This window comes from Bactrocera neohumeralis, chromosome 3, assembly GCF_024586455.1.
Source record: "Bactrocera neohumeralis isolate Rockhampton chromosome 3, APGP_CSIRO_Bneo_wtdbg2-racon-allhic-juicebox.fasta_v2, whole genome shotgun sequence".
Lineage (NCBI taxonomy): Eukaryota > Metazoa > Arthropoda > Insecta > Diptera > Tephritidae > Bactrocera > Bactrocera neohumeralis.
The window spans coordinates 63779151-63797526 of NC_065920.1; the positions used below are offsets into that span (position 1 = coordinate 63779151).

Here is an 18376-nt window from a genome sequence, read left to right on the forward strand (position 1 = left end):
GAAATATATTAGAATAACCAGCAAAAATGCAAATTCGCCAAACCTTTTGAAATTACTTGTAAAAAATATAAATAATGAAAAAAATTTAAATTATATTAAAATGTATTCCACCCTTTATTGCCGGCTAACTTGAAATAGAAAGCCCAAACGGGTGTAAAATACAATTTAAGCCACATGTGACACGCCGGTCACGATCGATTTGAATATTTGGCATATCATCAAACTGCATTTAAGCGCAATAAATAATAAAGACAGTCACAACACACGAAAACAGGTAATTGAACAGGGCGATTGGAGAGGTAAGTGTAATAATAATGTAAAAAAAACTAAAAAATATCGAAGTTATTATAAAAAAAATAAACATTAAAATAATAAAGTAAAAAAAAACGTAAATAACAAAAATTTAAAAAATAGTAATAATTTCGGCAAATAAAATTAAAAACTTTACAAAATAATTAAATGAAAACGAAAATAACTACAAAAGAATAAAACAAAATTACTAAAAGTAACAGAATCAATTTCACATAAAAAAAAAAATATTGAAAAAACTTTTAAAAATTATCAAAACTTAAAAAAAAATTTAGTAAAAATTAAATTAAAATAAAAAATGATAAACAAAAATTTAAAAATATAAAAAAATGTAAAATATTAATTGAAAAAATTACGTTAAAATTAATTATTAAAAATTTTATTTATTAAAGTTTTAAAATTAATCAAAATTTAAAAAAAAATGTAAGCAAAAATTAAATTAAAAGTAAAAAAAAAATAACAAAAAATAATTAAAGAAATTTAATTAGTGAAAATTACATAATTAAAATAAAATAGAAAGATTTAAAAATAAATTTCGAAAACATTATAAAGAACAATTAAATTAAAAATTGTTGACCGTATATTAAAAATTAAAACAATTAGAGAATTAACTAAAAAATTAATTTCCTTTTTTGTACGCATAATTAAAAATACATTTTTTTTTAATTAATTACTTTATTAATTAAAGTTTTAAAAATAACAAAAATTTTTAAAAATTGTAAGTAAAAGTTAAGTTAGTAGTAAATACATAAAACATTTTTAATATATAAAAAAAAAATAAATTGAAAATTAAAATGTAGAAAAAAATTACATTAAAATTAATTAATTAAAGAAATTTAAATAATAAAAATTACAAAATTAAAAAAATTACATAGATTTAAAATTAAATATCGAAAAATTTATATAGAATAATTATGAAAAAAAAATATTGTACGTGTAATAAAAAATAAAAAAATTAAAGAATTAATTAAAAAAAATATTTTTTTTATTATTAATTATATTAAATATATATAAATTAATATCAATGATAACTGTTTAACAAAATTATAAAAATAAATGATATTAAAATTATTGACAAAAGTGTAAATAATATTGAAAAATTCAAAATTTACAAAAATAGAAACTTTTAATTAGAATTAAAAAATATGAAAAAACTAATAATAATTAAACCAGAAAATAGAAACACACAAAAATATTCTTTGAAAAAAAAGAAATTATGGCAAATAAAATTAAAATTATTTTTCATGTTATAATTTAATTAATAAAAAAGTGTAAATTCCATAAATTTTTTAAAATTACGTAATTAAATTTAAGTAAACGTTAAAAAATATATAATATTAATGTTAATTAAAACTTTTAATTAAATTCGAAAAACTATAAAAAAACGATATTAAAATTACAAAAAAAAGTTTAAAAAATATTGAAACATTTTGTTTAATGACTTAATCTTTTAATTAGACTGAAGAATATATAAGAAATTATTAAAAATAATTAAATTAAAATTTTTAAAAATATTAAAATTATGAAATTAAAATTTAAATTATTAAAATATGTTTATATTATATTAATATTATTTATAACTTTTAATTATATTCTAAAAATTATAAAAAAAATATATGAAAAAACGATATTAAAATTAAAAAAAAGCTTTAAAAAATATTGAAACATTTTCTTTAATGACTTAGTCTTTTAATTAGACTTAAAAATACATAGGAAATTATTAAAAATAATGAAATTAAAATTTTTAAAAATATACATTGGTAAAATTAAAAAAAAAATATTTAATAAGCAAATTTTGTATTTTTGGTTTTTTTTAAGTAAAATAAAATTAGTTTTAGTATTTTATTAAAATTAATTAAAACATTTAAATTAAGCACTAAACATTTTAACAAAAGTTATAAAAAAAAATTATTAAAATTTAAAAAATATTGAAAAAGTTACTAAAAATTTTAATTAGAATAAAACAAATTAAAAAGAATTAAAAATTAGAAACTATAATACATGTATATGAAAATTAAAAAAAAAATTATTTTGACAAAAATTTAAATTTAAATAATTTTTTTAATATTATAATAAAATTTTTGAAAATTTAAAGGATATACAAGTTCTTAAAAAGGTTAAAAAAGCTAAAATATTTTTTTTTGTTATAAGTGAAAAACTTCGACTGCAATAAATTACTAAAATCAACACAATTCACTAATAGTCACTCCAAACAACACTCAATTTTATTATTAAATTAATTTGCTTAACTGAAGTGGTTGGGGTCATAAATCTTCCACTGCTTTGCGCCATTTATGGGACGGACGGCAGGTTATTCTTCATTGCGCAAACAATTGGACGACTAAATACGACTAAACGGAACTTCTATGTATGCGCGCGGCGCTGCAAGAGAGGTGATTAACACAGAATGCAAAAACAGAACACTGAAATATAGCAAAACCTATGAGCAAGTCAACTGTATATCAGCTAGGTGATTTAAGTGATGGCGCGCACGTAGCCAGCAGCACCACTTTGGGGGCTTGTGACGTCAGCGCCAAACAGTGCATGTAAATAATAAGCATACATGCTCCCGGAACTGTCTACATGTGCTCGTCAAACGGACTTTCGCTCGACTGATGACTACCCCGAAACGGGTTTTCCTGCGCGGCTAAGCGTCGGCGCGCAGCTGTTCAAGCTTGATTGGCTTTAACAAAAGCATTTCACGCTACACTTCCACCCTCCGCGGGGTCGAATTGTCTGCGGTGCACGCTTAATGAAGCTATCAACGCTAATGTGTATTGTAGTTAATATCGTGAACTTGTTGCGGCTGCAAATTAACAGCATCGGCACTTAGCGCATGCGCCGCTCTCGTTAACGCTTTTGTGGGCGGTTAAATGCGCCAGCAGTTTGACGGTGTTTAATGGCTTTAATTTAATTAAAGACTCATTAGCTAATAGGATGTGTATAGTTGCATGTATGTATGTATTCTTGACGTGCAGTTCAAGGCGTTTGGACTGGTTCATCGATGCTGCCACGTGCAGCATGCGCTCATACGTGTACATTTTAGCCATAAAAATGCTAAAGTTAGCAACAAAAATTGCATAAAAATCTCAACGTGATCTCTGCCACTTGCCAATTTCCAGATTGAATTGGGTTTTTCATTTTTGTTATAAAATAAATCATTGATCACCCGCAGGCGGATTCACATTAAATGAATTTCTAATAAGAATTAAGTTAGATTGAAAGAGCATATGGAAAACAGCTATACGCGGTGATCACATATACCTATTCTCTTCGTTATTCATACAGTTGGAATTCGTTTTAACAGCACTTTAGAATTTGACGAAACGAACGCGCTACTCGCGTATAATATACATTGTCGAATAAAACATATTGGACTCATACCGATGCGTTACATTATCATCTCTTATGCTCGCAATTATCATTTTAAATACAAACAAATCACTCTCATTTGAAGAATAACTATTTATTTTATGAAAACTTACAAAATTTTACAAATTATTTGACTCCATGCCATTTTATACAAAAAAAAAAATTAAACATGTTCAATATTCAGTGCGACAAAATATATTAGAATAATGATTTTTATATAACATTTTTTAGCATAATCATTATTTTTAATGGCTTCACTGCATCTATTTGGCATGAAAGCATAAGATTGTCTTCTTGTGGAATGCTTAACCAGGCTTGATTTTCACTCTTTCTCTGTCCATCCTTCTATTTTATTATATATATTATATCCCAAAGATCTCAATAGGGTTGAGATCCGACGATTGAGCTGGCCACTTTAACATTAATATTTTGATCTATGACCCAATTTACCACTGGTTTCGACCTGTGCTTTAGGTCGTTGTCGTGTTGAAACCCAAGAAAGTGCCACATTCCACTCGGCATGGGAAAGCATCACGTTCTCAATGATGTTTTTGTATATGAACCGATCCTTAATGCCATTGATTCAATAAAGCGGTCCAACACCAAATTTAGAAAAACATCGCCATACATAATGCCACCTCCACCATGCTTAACCGTACCTTGGCAGTATCGGGGATCTAACCTGTTATTTTTTGGTTGGCGAACTCTTCTCATTCCGACTGAATATATTTCAAATTTAATTTTGATTCATCAGAGAAAACTATTGTTTTCCATCGTTTCACTGACCAGTTGATGTGTTCCCGAGCAAATTGTAATCGGTTTAGTCGATTTTTTCTTGATAAAGAGGCTTTTAGCTGCCTTATAACTTGTTAGCCCACCTGCACACGCTCTTCGTTTTACAGTACGGCTGCTAACTTTCAAATTTAAGGCTTTAACCACGCTCGCGATCGCTACCGCTACTTATCTGGAAACTTATTTAATTCTCAAAGTATTTTTGAATCATCATGTCGTGTTGTAGCATTGGGTCGTCCTCCAAAATGGTGAGTTTTCACAGATCTACTGTCCCTAAATTTATTTGAAATAAGGCTCGCTGTTGAATTATTGATATAAATTTTTTTACAAATGTTTTTTTTTTTTTTTGATTATCCATTCTTGTGGGATTTAATAATTAATTGTTTAAATTGAATTGAATGTTTGTTTCCAGCGATGGCCGCTTTTTGTTATTAATTTCTTCATAATTAGTAAAATTTAAATCGCGTCACGGCTTTTTATGTAAGACACTTGATTAAATAATATGTTTTGTCGCAGTCAATATTGGAAAAATATTTAGCAGAGACTTTAAAGATATATGTATAGTATACTTACATTTTTTTGACGTTTTTGTTCAAACAAATAAAATATTCCTTTTGTTCAGCAAAATACCTTTAAAGAAAATATTTTCGAGGCAGAACAAGCTGTATTTCTATTTTATAAAATTGATCTCTAATACTTTCATTGAAAATGTAAATATTTGATTGATTAGTTGAGCTTCTCGACGACGGCATCCGTCCCTGACCACAAACGGCTGCTATTTAGCCATTATTAGTCGCAAATTTCCATCATTAACAATATGGAATCACTTTAGGTTTAACGCGGACATAAAAGGTAAAGAGATACGAAAAACATTTTTTCGTTTTACTATACGAACAACTTTCTAAAATTCTTAAAAATTCTAAGAAAATTACTCCTCCGTTCATAATATTTAATAATAAGATTATACTGTTAAAATATTTCCAAATTTTGGGTATTTTTATACGCTCGAGAGATGTAACAACAGATGCTTGCTGACGGGCGGAATATGACATATTGCAACTCAGGAACTACTCCGTCAATGTCAACCAAATTCAGTATATAGCACTATTATTGTTGTCTAATGTTTCATTCAGAAAATGGAACCACAGGTACCACAGGTAGGTGTGATCTACTTCTCATATATCGAAATTTGAAATTCGTTCTGATTACTTCCTTTTATAGCCTACATATAAATCGAGAGCTAACACCGTTTTAGATCTATCGGGAACGCTGCATCGACTCTAGTTTCACGCTACCAGATCACTGTAGCGTCCTTCAGGCGTCCGTGGCTGCCGTCAAGGTAGCGGTAGATTTACTGCTCCGAAGCGCACCCTCCTTGAGAGTGGTGTGCATTCACTCCGAAAGTCAAGCCGCTATACTGGCTGTTAGCTCGCTGACTGTGGAGTGCATGACCTCATTAGCAATAGCTTCAAGCTTTTTCCATATTAGTTTTCCGGAGTCGCCGGAAACTGTAAAGCAGATGACCATTCCTTATTCCAATTTCATCCGATTGAATGCGAGTCGATTGTTCGATGTTCTCTTGCACTCTAGCGCTCAAGCGCTGGACCTATGGATGTCTAGTGAACTTGGCTGTCTCACTTCTAGAAATTGTAATCAGATCATAACGCTTCAAGCCCCAAATACCGAATATATAAACCCCAGTGCACGTGTTTGGCTTCTTAGCAAAAATGCAGCCACCAAGATCGTGTGATCTTTTCCAGTGGGGATATGTAAAGTCTAAAGTTCATGCGGACAATCCCGCTTCAGGCCTTGGAGCAAAATATCATGCTTCTCAATCGCCAGTTACCAGTCGAAATGCTCGAATGAATCTTCGAATATTGGATTCAACGGATGGACCAACTGAGTTGAAAGTGATAATATTCAAAAAAAAAAAAAATCCAAAGAATGTCCTATGGGATGATAATAAACATTCCTCATTGAATTTGAAGTTTTTGTGTTTTTTCTTTAAAAAAAAGTTGGAAACCTCGAATGGATCACCTTTTACTTCTGCTTTCTTATGTAAATTCTTTAGAAAATTGTATTAAAAGGATTGCCATATGCATAAAAAATATCCAAAAAAGAACATTTTATAATTTATTGTCGGTATAATTGAAAATAATTGCACTTTCCGAGCTTACTCTAATTTTAGAATTTTTTAGTTAATATTTTATGACTTCATTAAATTGTCTTTGAGACTTAAAAATCCCTCTTAATGGCTTTATATACATGAATTTTGAGTTCACGAAAACCAACAAAAAAGTTCAAAGCAATTATTCGCATTTAACTGCCACTTATCTTCATCTGTTTTGTTTTGGTTGTAAGTTATACTTGGTTCGCCAGCGTTTTGTGCATATTAACTATGTATTTAATTTACAAAATTATCACTTTTTTGCATTCTTCGCCAAAGTACTAAAGCGTACTCACGTCTAAATTTATGTGTTTACTAATATGCATACATACATATACACATATGTACTTACACATATACATACACTATATGTGTGTTTAACTTGAATGAACTTGATCCCGATCGATAAATATTCCTTAGAAAATAATCTTACCAAATTTGGTAAAGATACATTGTTAAAGTTTTCGCTGTGAGCAAAAATTTTTGTTAACCGGACCAATTTCTTCGGCGACGTGTCGTTGCATAATGGTCCGATATCGGCCGGTGAAGATTTCCCATACAAGAACTCACAACTGATTACAATCAAAGCTATCTTAAAAACTGAGGGCTTTTGTATATGTATTCGGCTATTAATCTGTCACACGATCAACGAAGTGCATATAACTTAATATTAACAAATGCAAATAAAACAAGGCAGTAGCAATTTGGACGTGGAATCCGAAAATGCAGCAAAAAAACCACTTAAAATGTGCTGCGTTTACAAAAGAATCACGTGAGACCAGCAGCTGTTTATGTATATATTGGTACGTATATCCATTATTTCCCCGTTAGCAGTATGAAAGTAAATAAATATTTTACAAATTATCCGCCAGGGGAAACAAAGAACGAGGAAGACCTCCACTCCGTTGGAAAGACTAGGTGGAGAAGGCCCTTGCTACTTTAGGAATCTCCAATTGGTGGCAAACAACGAAAAAGAAGAACGGCTGGATACAAAAAGAAGCTCAAGGTATTCATGCCACACGAGTTAACGCAAAAAACCTCATATACCGAACTTCTGTCTGTTGATGGAATCACAAGGAAATCGATCCATTTCTGAGACGAATGTTAACTGGTGCTGAAAAGTGAATCACCTCAGCTAACGTTAAAGTAAAACGGTCGTGTTCAAATCACTGTTTGCCGGCGGAAGCCGCAGCCAAGCCAAGATTGACTGTCAGAAAGACTTTGTTAGGGGTTTGGTGTGATTGACGGAGAAACATATCCTATGAACTGCTTCTTCACTGCCAACGATTTCCTGTGCTGTCAACAATATGTTCATCTTAAAATAGCAATCTCTCAAAAGATGCCAGCTTTGGGCAATAAAGAAAAAATTGTAATCCATCAGGGCAACGACCAGACTATAAAAACGCCAGAAGCTGCGCGAGCTAGGCTGGGGGGCTCTTATGCATCCACGTTATAGTCCGGGCCTCGAACCAAGGGATTACTACCTGTTCCTGTCTATGGCACTGTTGAAAATTGAATGAAATAGGGATGTCGGGGAAAATTTCTCCCGGGACTGCATTTCTCAGGGGGCCTGGTTTTCTGTAACAACTTTGTGCTAATTTTTTTCTCCAACAATTCTCTACAATTATCTCCGGCTCCCTACTGCCCTGGAGAGCGACATAATGAAATTATTTTCAAGTCACCACAAGTGGTCCATCCGCCTCTCCTCCTTCTTACTAAATACTCTAGAGAGACTGATGCACTGGTACATAAGAGGGCGCATTCCGAGAGACCATTTATCAGCCTCTCCTCCTTCTTACTAAATACTCTAGAGAGACTGATGGACTGGTATATAAGAGGGCGCATTCCGAGAGACCATTTATCAGGAGCGTAAGATGCCTACTTTAAAGGCGAGTCAGTAGATACTACGCTCCATACTATTGTGTCATTCCCTGTTGGGACCTTCCTTGATATAGAGGGAGCTTTTAATAACGTTCCACCGGAAGCAGTCGTAACTGCTCTGGATGGTCTTGGAGTGGAATCAAACCTCATTTTCAGTCTTCTGTGCGACATAGTGATTGAAACGGAATGGAGAAACACTTGTGCTCGACGAAATGTGAGTAGGGGAACCGGACAAGGTTCTCTTTCCACTTCTATGGATCCTGGTGGTTAACTAAGTGCTTAAAAAATGTGAAGATCTTAGCTGCCGGGATGATGTAGCGAATGTAGTCAAAGGAAAGTTATGCTGTTTGTAGAGGAGTCATTGGCAAAACGTTGGGTATCTCAACGAAATTGGTTTTCTAGCTCTATGACACCATAGTCAAGTCCATTATGTTCTATGGAGTCTTTATGTGATGGAGGGCCTTAGAAACGACCACACTCGCAAAGAAACTCAAGAGCGTTCAACGGGCGGTGCTCATTAGCATGTGTGGTGCACTAAGGACCACTCCAACCATGGCACTTAATGCCTTCCTGCACATATTGCCAGAAGGCGTTTGGATGAGAAAGTTGCCATCAGATTCAGAGAGTCCGGGTTCCTAAAAGAACACGGGTCTGAACACTTGAAAATCCTCACTCACTTTGACTGCATACCGGTGCTGGTTCCCTGCCGTTTTGTGGCTTGGGTTATTGCGCATACCGGCCGGGCGCGCACTACAATGTATTGAAAGACAATTAAATGAGGGTCAGCAAAAATACTACAGCAACAACAACATGCCGACAATCAGCGGCCACAGCTGGTAGATACGGCTATCGCTAGCATTACAAGGTGCTAAAAAGTATTGTACATACTTGCATGTATGCATATCGATATGTCGAAATAGCTGCCTGCATGTGCAAATACACCTGTAATTGCTCACTGCAATAGCACATTGTTGTTTTTGTTTACATTATATTTTATAGTCCCTCATATGTCCATTATTTGTGAATAATACTGCAAAATATTTATGCCGCCCACACAGTGCGGCTCAATGATTGCTGATTTTTCGTTGTCAATGTTTTTATTTACCGCTTCCCTTAGCACAAATATGCAGAGAATTGTAAATATATAGATACAATTATATATTTGCTTAGTACGTGCCTCTGGCAACGCCGAAAAGTACATTTCTTGCTGCTCGCTTGCGATTTTTGGGTATTTCTGCCTTTTTTGGTTGCCATACGTCATTTTTGTTGTTGGTTATGCATGTATATTTGTTTGTGTATGCATAGTGTATGTCTGTATGCATATTTGCAGTTATTGCGAACATGGCAATTATGATTTTTATGCATTTCACAGCCACTTTGCGTGCATAACCTACATAATTGGCTGTGCGGATGAGCTGCGCGAAGGGCAAAATGTGCGCATAGGGTGGAGCGTGCTGCCACACTATAACTATTTTCGATTGTGCAGCGCATACAAACTTACCTCATACATATTTACAAATTTATTATTAAATCATTATATTTGCCATCACTTAAATTTATGTCTGTTTGAATCATGTTTGCATGTATGTAGTTGTCTACGCTAACCTTCATTGTTGCTGTTGTCAGCTGTCGGTAGTCAGCCGTCAACAGTCAGCAGATGGCGCTTGCATAAGCGTCTACCTTAACTCTAAGTATGTACATACATATGAATATATGTAACACTGTGTGTTTGCTCTAACAGCCGGGCTTTAATTGAAGGTGTCGCGTTGCTTAGACACGAGACTGACTGGCAGTTCAGAGTGATTGCAAGAAGCTCATATTGATTTATGTATTTAATATGGGTATGAGAATATGTAACTGCTTATAATTGCTGAAAAATATGTAGATTTGTAGTAGGGTGGGTAAAAAATCTTCAATTTTTTACAATATGTTCTGAAAATTTCTGTACTAGAAACCTGACAAATTGTTTCCAATATTAGTTTAGGTTAGGTTAGGCCAATGAGCCACACATAGCTCAGTTTTGATGCTTTGGGATACCGAATGGAGTTCAGTTGCTAAGTCTAAGGGGAATAGTCAACATTTAGTATGCCTGCGCTTGACGTGAATTCTAACAGACTCCGCGGCCTCACTATCTATACAGTGGGGTCCCCAGATGCTTACAGCGTAGTCTTGAGTCACTCAGTTGTTGAGATATCGATCTAAAATTTTGCAACCGTACTTTTCTTCTTCAGAAATTGCGCATTTGTTGAAACCGCCAATATCGCATCACTATAACATATAGCTGCCATACAAACTGAACAATCAAATTCGAGTATTTGTATGAACAACTCTTTCATTTAACAAGATATCTTTTCAAAAATTGGCAGAAATTTTTATACAAAGTAACGCTATAATGTCCAGAAAATTTGTTGAGATTGAACCATTATACCGTATAGCTGCCATACAAACTGAACGATAAATTCGAGTCTTTGTATGAAAAACTTTTTTACTTGATGAGATATTCTCACGAAATTTGGCATGCATTATTTTAAAAGCTAACTACAATCTCCAAAGAATTTGTTCAGATCATGTCACTATAGCATATAGCTGTCATACAAACTGAACGATCAAATCAAATACTTGTATGAAAAACTTTTTTATTTTTCGAGATATCCTCACGAATTTTGGTACGAATTATAATTTAAGGCAAAGCTACAATCACAGAAGAATTTGTGCAGATAAGACTTTTATAACAAAAATGTATTTTCTTGTATATATTTCTAGGAAAGTGAGTGCTATAAAAAAAATTTCTCCTTAAAACGTTTTGTAAACCGCACATTTCAAAATTATCTTTAATATGAAATAATAACAATATTAAAAAAAAAATCAATTTGCTTTGACCCACCCTAATACGTATGTAAATATGTTTTTCATTCGTTATTCTTATTAGTTTTTATAGCTGTCGTCTTTAGCCGGCGGCTATAAGCTGCGCAAGCAAATATTTATAGGCACGCCAACATATCTATTAGCTGTTGTTGTTGTTCTATTCAACTATGCTAAACAAATTAATTTCGAATTAATTTAATTGTTGTGACCAGCTGTGCTGTGACGGTAGCTTAAAAGGGTTCTCAAGCTGTTCATTGCAGCAGACATACAAACATAAGTACTGACATACATACATACATACAGAAAAATAGCAAGAAGATATACATACATACATACAGCGAATATATACAAACATACATACATATATGTATATACAAATATATGTATTTATTACCCGATTTGATACCTTTACTAATTATAACGAATGCTCAGTTCATTTGCAAGTCACTCTATGCATCAATTAATCGAAAGTATCGCTTACAGACATACGAACAAATCGGCATGTCTGTCCCTATAAATAGACTGTCTATGGAAATGAAAGTGATTGTAGATGAATAATTTTAATTGTAGGGAGAATGCTTCGGTTGTTAATTGCATTAAATGTCATTATGTTTGGCTGCTAGGGTGACCTATGTAAGAGTGGCGCTCAATAACGGAAGTGTTGTACATTCCTAGTTATATGCACGATTTTATTTTAGATTTCTAAAATAATTTTATTAAAGAAATTTCTGATGTTTTGCTTATCTGAACGAATTTTTAAGCTGTATATCATTTATCTGAAATATTTAGGCGTTAAGGCCTGTAGCTATAACTTTGTATATATTCCCATTATAATGATCTTTCTGCCCATAGTAAATAAATTTGTTTACAATTCAATGCATATTTCAACAAAAATTGACATTTCGCCGCTATTGACCTTCTTGCAAAACATTTCGGTATTCATTCTCTGCTTTCGGAAATTACAAAAATCGGCCGTAAAGTTTAGCGTCACCTGAAGAGAAGGCTAAAAGGCATCATGGAAAGCCTTTATTTATGTCTGAACTACTCTTGAAAGATAGGCAGAGTTCTTGATTGATAGTTAGCCTATTGGCCATCAATAGCTACAAAATTCGAGTCAATTTCGAGCTGATTCAATTGAAATCCGGGCGCAAACGGAATAGTTAGAAAATTTATTTTGCTTTACAATCTTTTTTATGTTCATGTGAAACTTGCAATTTTGTATTTGCAATAGAATTACGGCTACGGATTTTCTGATTTGAACTTTTTTATGGCCGGATTTGAACGCATGAGTAACTGAGTTGATAGTTTCTAATTCGCATCGGCTGTATGTTTTACTTTTTAACATCATTATTATCAAAAAAGTGGTTTAGCCTAAATGTAGACTACGTTTTATGTATGGTAAGTTAGTAGAATATTTTAACCTAAATCTACAAAGGATAAGTTTATCTCACTATTGGGTATGAATGTAGGATATCTTTTAGAAAACTTTTTGATTTTTTTAATTATAAACAAAAACATTTCATTTGAAAAATGTGAAAATAGTTTCTTATAAGGTATTTTTAGTACTACAATTACCCATACAATTCTAAAAATTAATAATTTTTGTCCATGAGAGATATAAAAATTAATAAAAATACAACAGAAAACCTTATAACCGTACATTTTATACTCTTGCAACTTGCAAGAATCAAATGCCGGGAAATTCCTTCCGGTGCTTGCGAAATCATAAACAAAAAAGGAAGGTCTAAGTTTAATTGGATTTGTTCTGAGTGAATTTGGCTGTTGTAGCTTTAGTTGTCTAGGATATATTTACATTAAATCGATTAGAGGACAGGCCAATCCCATTATTTCCCTAGCCACTGCGTTCTCCTGGAAAGTGAAAGAGTCAAAAGGAACTTCAAATAGTGTTGTATTGAAAGTAGACGTGTTTGTAGTTCAATTCCGCCCATTTTCGCTATGTAACATAGGAAAATCAAGATCGTCTCTGAGATATATGGTTTCGTCTAAAGGTGGCGTCTCCTATAAAGCTCTCCCGTATGTCCGGAAAGACAATTAAATTATGTTTTTAAAATCGAAAGAAATATCTAACAAATATTATTTTTTAACTATTCTAATAATAATACTTTTTTAAATAAATATAAAGTAACTGAAAATAAATGACAAAAATTTTATTTATTCAACAAAAGTAATTAGATTATCATTCAATTGAAAAAGTTATTAAATCTGTTAAAAAAATGAAGACCTAAAAATATTATAAATAAAATTTAATTTTGTAAAAAATAAAAATTTGTTCTGGAAAACAAAAAAAATTTGCCAAAAGCATAACTTAAAATTGTATTAATACCTAAAAATAATTAAAAAAAATATATATTTTGCGAAATATAAAAATATGTTTTTGAAAACTAAAACGAAATTAATAAATAATTAACTTAAAATTGTATCAAAATCTAAAAAAATGATATAAAAAAATATTTTGGCAAAAATAAAATTATATTTTTGAAAACTAAAAAAAATTGTTAAAAACTTTAATTTGTTTTAAAATCGAAAAATGTTATAAAAAAAATTATTATTATTAAAAAATAAAAATATGTTTTTTAAACTAAAAATATTGATAAAAAATTAACTTAAAATTGTACTAAAATCTAAAATTTATTATTATAAAAAAAAAATTATTTTGTAAAAAATATGTATGTTTTTGAAAACTAAAAAAATTTGCTTAAAAGTTAATTTAAGATTGTATTGAAATCTAAAAATATTATAAAAAAAATTAATGTTGTGAAAAAAAGTAAATTTTTTAAAACTAAAAAAATTTGGTAAAAAATAATATTTTAATATGTTTTTTTTTACTTTTATTAAATTTTAAAAATATTTTAACAAAAAATTATTTTGTTAAAAATAAATCTGTTTTGAAAACTTAAAAAAATTGCTTAAAATCAAATTAAAATTGTATTAAAATCTAAAAATAATTGTAAAAAAAATTATTTTGCAAAAAATTAAACATTTGTGTGAAAACTAAAAAAATTTGCATAAAAGTTAATTTAAGATTGTATTGAAATCTAAAAATATTATAATAAAAATTTCATTTTGCAAAAAATAAAAATATGTTTTTAAAAACTAAAAAAATTTTCAAAAATAACTAACTTAGAATTGTAATAAAATCTAAAAATAATTATAAAAAGATTTATTATTTTTGTAAAAAAATAAAAATATGTTTATGAAAACAAAAAAAAAATTTTAAAAATTAACTTAAAATCTAAAAATAATTCTAAATAAAAATATGTTTTTTAGAACTAAAAAATTGCTAAAAAATTAACTTAAAAATGTATAAAAGTTAAAAAAATATTAAGTTTTTTTTTTTTGTAAAAAGTAAAAATATGTTTTTGAAAACTAAAAAAATTTGCTAAAAAATTAACTTAAAAATCTATTAAAATTCAAAAATATTATAATAAAATTTCATTTTGCAAAAAATAAATATATGTTTTTAAAAACTAAAAAAATTACTGGAAAAAACGTTAACTTAGAATTGTAATAAAATCTAAAAATTATAAAAAGTTTTATTATTTTTGTAAAAAAATAAAAATATGTTTATGAGAACTAAAAAAATTGTTAAAAAATTAACTTAGAATTAAAATAAAATCTAAAAATGATTATAAAAAACTTATTATTTTTGTATAAAAGTTAAAAATATATTAATTTTTTTTTTTTTGTAAAAAGTAAAAATATGTTTTTGAAAACTAAAAAAATTTGCTAAAAAATTAACTTAAAAATCTATTAAAATCCAAAAATATTATAATAAAAATTTCATTTTGCAAAAAATAAAAATATGTTTTTGAAAAAAAAATTACTAAAAAATTAACTTAGAATCTAAAAATAATTATAAATAAAAATATGTATGTTTTTGAGAACTAAAAAAATTGTTAAAAAATTAACTTAAAATTTAATAAAAGTAAAAAAAATATATTAAAAGTTTTTTTGTAAAAAATAAAAAATATGTAAAAAATAAAAAAAATTTCAAAAAAATTAACTTTAAATTGTATTAAAAAATTTCAAAATATATTTGAAAGTAAAAATATACGGTTTTAGCCATCTAAAAAATAAAAATATAAATTATTTTGTAGATTAGATTAGATTAATTGTTTCATTAACGTTATAGCTATAGTATAAGTCATAAATAACTATAAATAAACATGCTTATTTGACACTTAACAACTAGTTTTTATAGTACTAATTGATTAATGGAGCCTTCAATGCTACCATAACTACCATAAATCTTATCATTCTATACAAATTGTATTTGCTTGTATATATATATGTCTATATGTATATGTATGTACGTACATATATATATGTATACGTAGTTATGGTAACTCCCCTTCAAGCGCCGTTTACCATCATTAACACAAAAGAATAAAAGCTTCATTAATGGAGTTATTTTTGAAACTCATCTTAGCCTTAAGCTTTGTTTGCGTGAATACCAGTGCAGAGGCACATTAATATACATACATGCATACATACATATGTATATGTATATGAATATCAAGATATACGCGTATATTGTTCTAAAGCACATGATCATTTGGAAAATACCCAAGAAGAACAACAGACCCAATAGTCAGCAGGCATCTCCGATACAAGGTTATTTGGTAAAACCAAAACAATCAGCACAAAGGCACATACATATATGTATATACATATGTATGTATGTATGTACATACATTATATATGAATGTATGTAAATACAAAATGAAACATATTTTTCACTTTTATTTTTAGCTAAAAATCTGTAAGTTAATGATGTCAATTTATAAGCCAGATTGGCCTATAAAACCCTGTCATCTAGACACCAAGAGCGGGCGGCAGAGCGGCCAGGCGAACGGCTTAGTGTTTATGCTCATGTAGAGAACGAGAATTAGCGTATATAAATACACCGCATGAATAAAGTCGGAATCCCAAAATGAAAAAATGTAAACAAACCCGCTAACTACTCACCTTTATGTGTTGTTGTTGCTGCTATTACAGTCGCTTTTGGATTCGGTGATTTTTCTTCCACACCGCTGTTGCTGATTATTTCGCGGGCATTTTTGTTGGTGGCAGTTGCTGTGGCGGCTGCATTGGCCGGTTTCAATGCGCACAACAACAACAATGTTGTGCCGAGTAGCAGCAGCGCCAGCGGCAGCGATGTCGACGGCAGCGTCATCGTGGACTTGCGCGCAGCGACGCGTGTTATGGCAGTGAACTCACAGCGTTGACGGCGATTGTTGGTGTGTGACATGACGTCACAATCGGTTGTGTGGATAAATGTTTGGCTGTTGTTGTTGTTTTTGTTGTTGTGGCTACTGCTAACGCAGTCGGTGTTAATTTGATTTATGACACTGGCACACATTTTTGCATCTCCGATTTTTGGCGAGCGCATCCAGCGTGTGAGTGTGTGACTGTGTATATATGTGTGTGTGTGCGGGCGTGAGTTACGTACGCTTTTTTCGTTCAATAATTTAATTAGCGAATATTTTTAAAATGAGCAATTAACGACAGGGTGCTTTAATAGCTTTTCTGCAATAAAGAAATTAAAAACTTTTTATAAAAAATTTGTTTGTTTGTGATATGTAAACATTTGTGTAGTTATATATGTGTTATGTGAATTTTATTAATGTTTCTTTATTCATTTATTACCGCCATTAACTGTAATTATGTACTTATATAACTTTTGAATAAATATCTTCATAACTGTAGACATGATAATATATTTCCACTAAGTTAATTAAAAAAAAAAAAATTTTAGAAGACCAATAACTTTTAAATATTTAATAAATTCAGCTTCAATAATATATTGTCTCGCGTCTGATTTTTATATCAACAATAAGCGTCATTGTTAACCTTGCTTAGTTATAAAATGCATAAATAACACGATTTTAGAAAAAGAAAAACAAGAAAAAATTTTAACTTCAACTTCACCGAAGCTACAATACCCTTGATAGGTGCAGTTCTTATGACATTAAAGGGTATAAATATATTTATATCGATTATGATCGTTTAGTTTGTATGGCAGCTATATGCTATAGTGGTCCGATCTGAACAATATATTCGGTGATTGTACTGATGTCTTGGAAATTAATCTACACCAAATTTAGTGAAGATATCTTCTGAACCAACAAATTTTTCCATACAAGAACTAGATTTTGAACGATCAGTTCGTATGGCTGCTATAGTGATCTGAGTGATATTTGCGCGGAGATTGCAGCGTTGACTTGGAGAAATCTCTATGCTAAATTTTATGAATATGACTTGTAAAATTGTAAGCTTTCCATCCAGAACTTTATATTGATCGGTCAGCTTGTACAGCAGTATTTACAGCAGTTTCTTGGAGAGAAAAGGAAGTGTAAAAATTTTCAGATCAACAGATGAACTGAGATCTCGTCACCCTGTTCACTAATATACATATGTATGTATATAAATATGTACTTTATAGGGTCTTTGACGGGTACTTAACGGGGGTATTCTTATCTAGGACTTAAAAATCGATTTTTGTTTGCATATCTTGAAAGTTTAGACTTTCAAAAATATGACCTTGAAAGGATATTTCAAAATTCGACTTATTTTCGGAGATACAGCCGATTTTGTGACGTGGCGTCCGTGTTCACTAGAATTGTCTCCTACACTTCAAACGCGTTTTTCTCAAAACTGACTTTTTCGGAACAGTACCCACGATTTCTCAGGTTCTACTGTACCGATTTACTTGAAATTTTTTTAGAGTCTTCTTCATAGGCTTGTCTATGGTTGGAACTAGCCCCATCCCCAAATTTTAATTTTTATTATTTTTAAAAAATTCGAAATAGTCAGAAAAAGTGATCCAAAAAAACTTTTTTTTCAGGCAGTCGCAATTTTGTGAAAAAAAAATTTTCCCACTTTTCCGTAGTTCCGGCCATTGCGACATTAATAATAAGTGTAGATTAATAATTTTCTTTTTTTGTTTTCAGATAACTAGGAGGGTTG

General features: G+C 30.4%; 1 protein-coding gene across 3 annotated transcripts in view; it reads right to left on the bottom strand.

Moving 5' to 3' along the window:
- Positions 1-18376, bottom strand: part of LOC126752315 (uncharacterized) — a 40358-nt gene that overhangs the window by 5475 nt on the left and 16507 nt on the right. For all 3 annotated transcript variants that reach the window (XM_050463030.1, XM_050463031.1, XM_050463027.1), the window contains one exon: positions 16376-16936. In XM_050463030.1, coding sequence (XP_050318987.1) covers positions 16376-16799 — 424 coding nt within the window. In that variant the 5' untranslated portion in view covers positions 16800-16936. The remainder of the gene's footprint in view (positions 1-16375; positions 16937-18376) is intronic.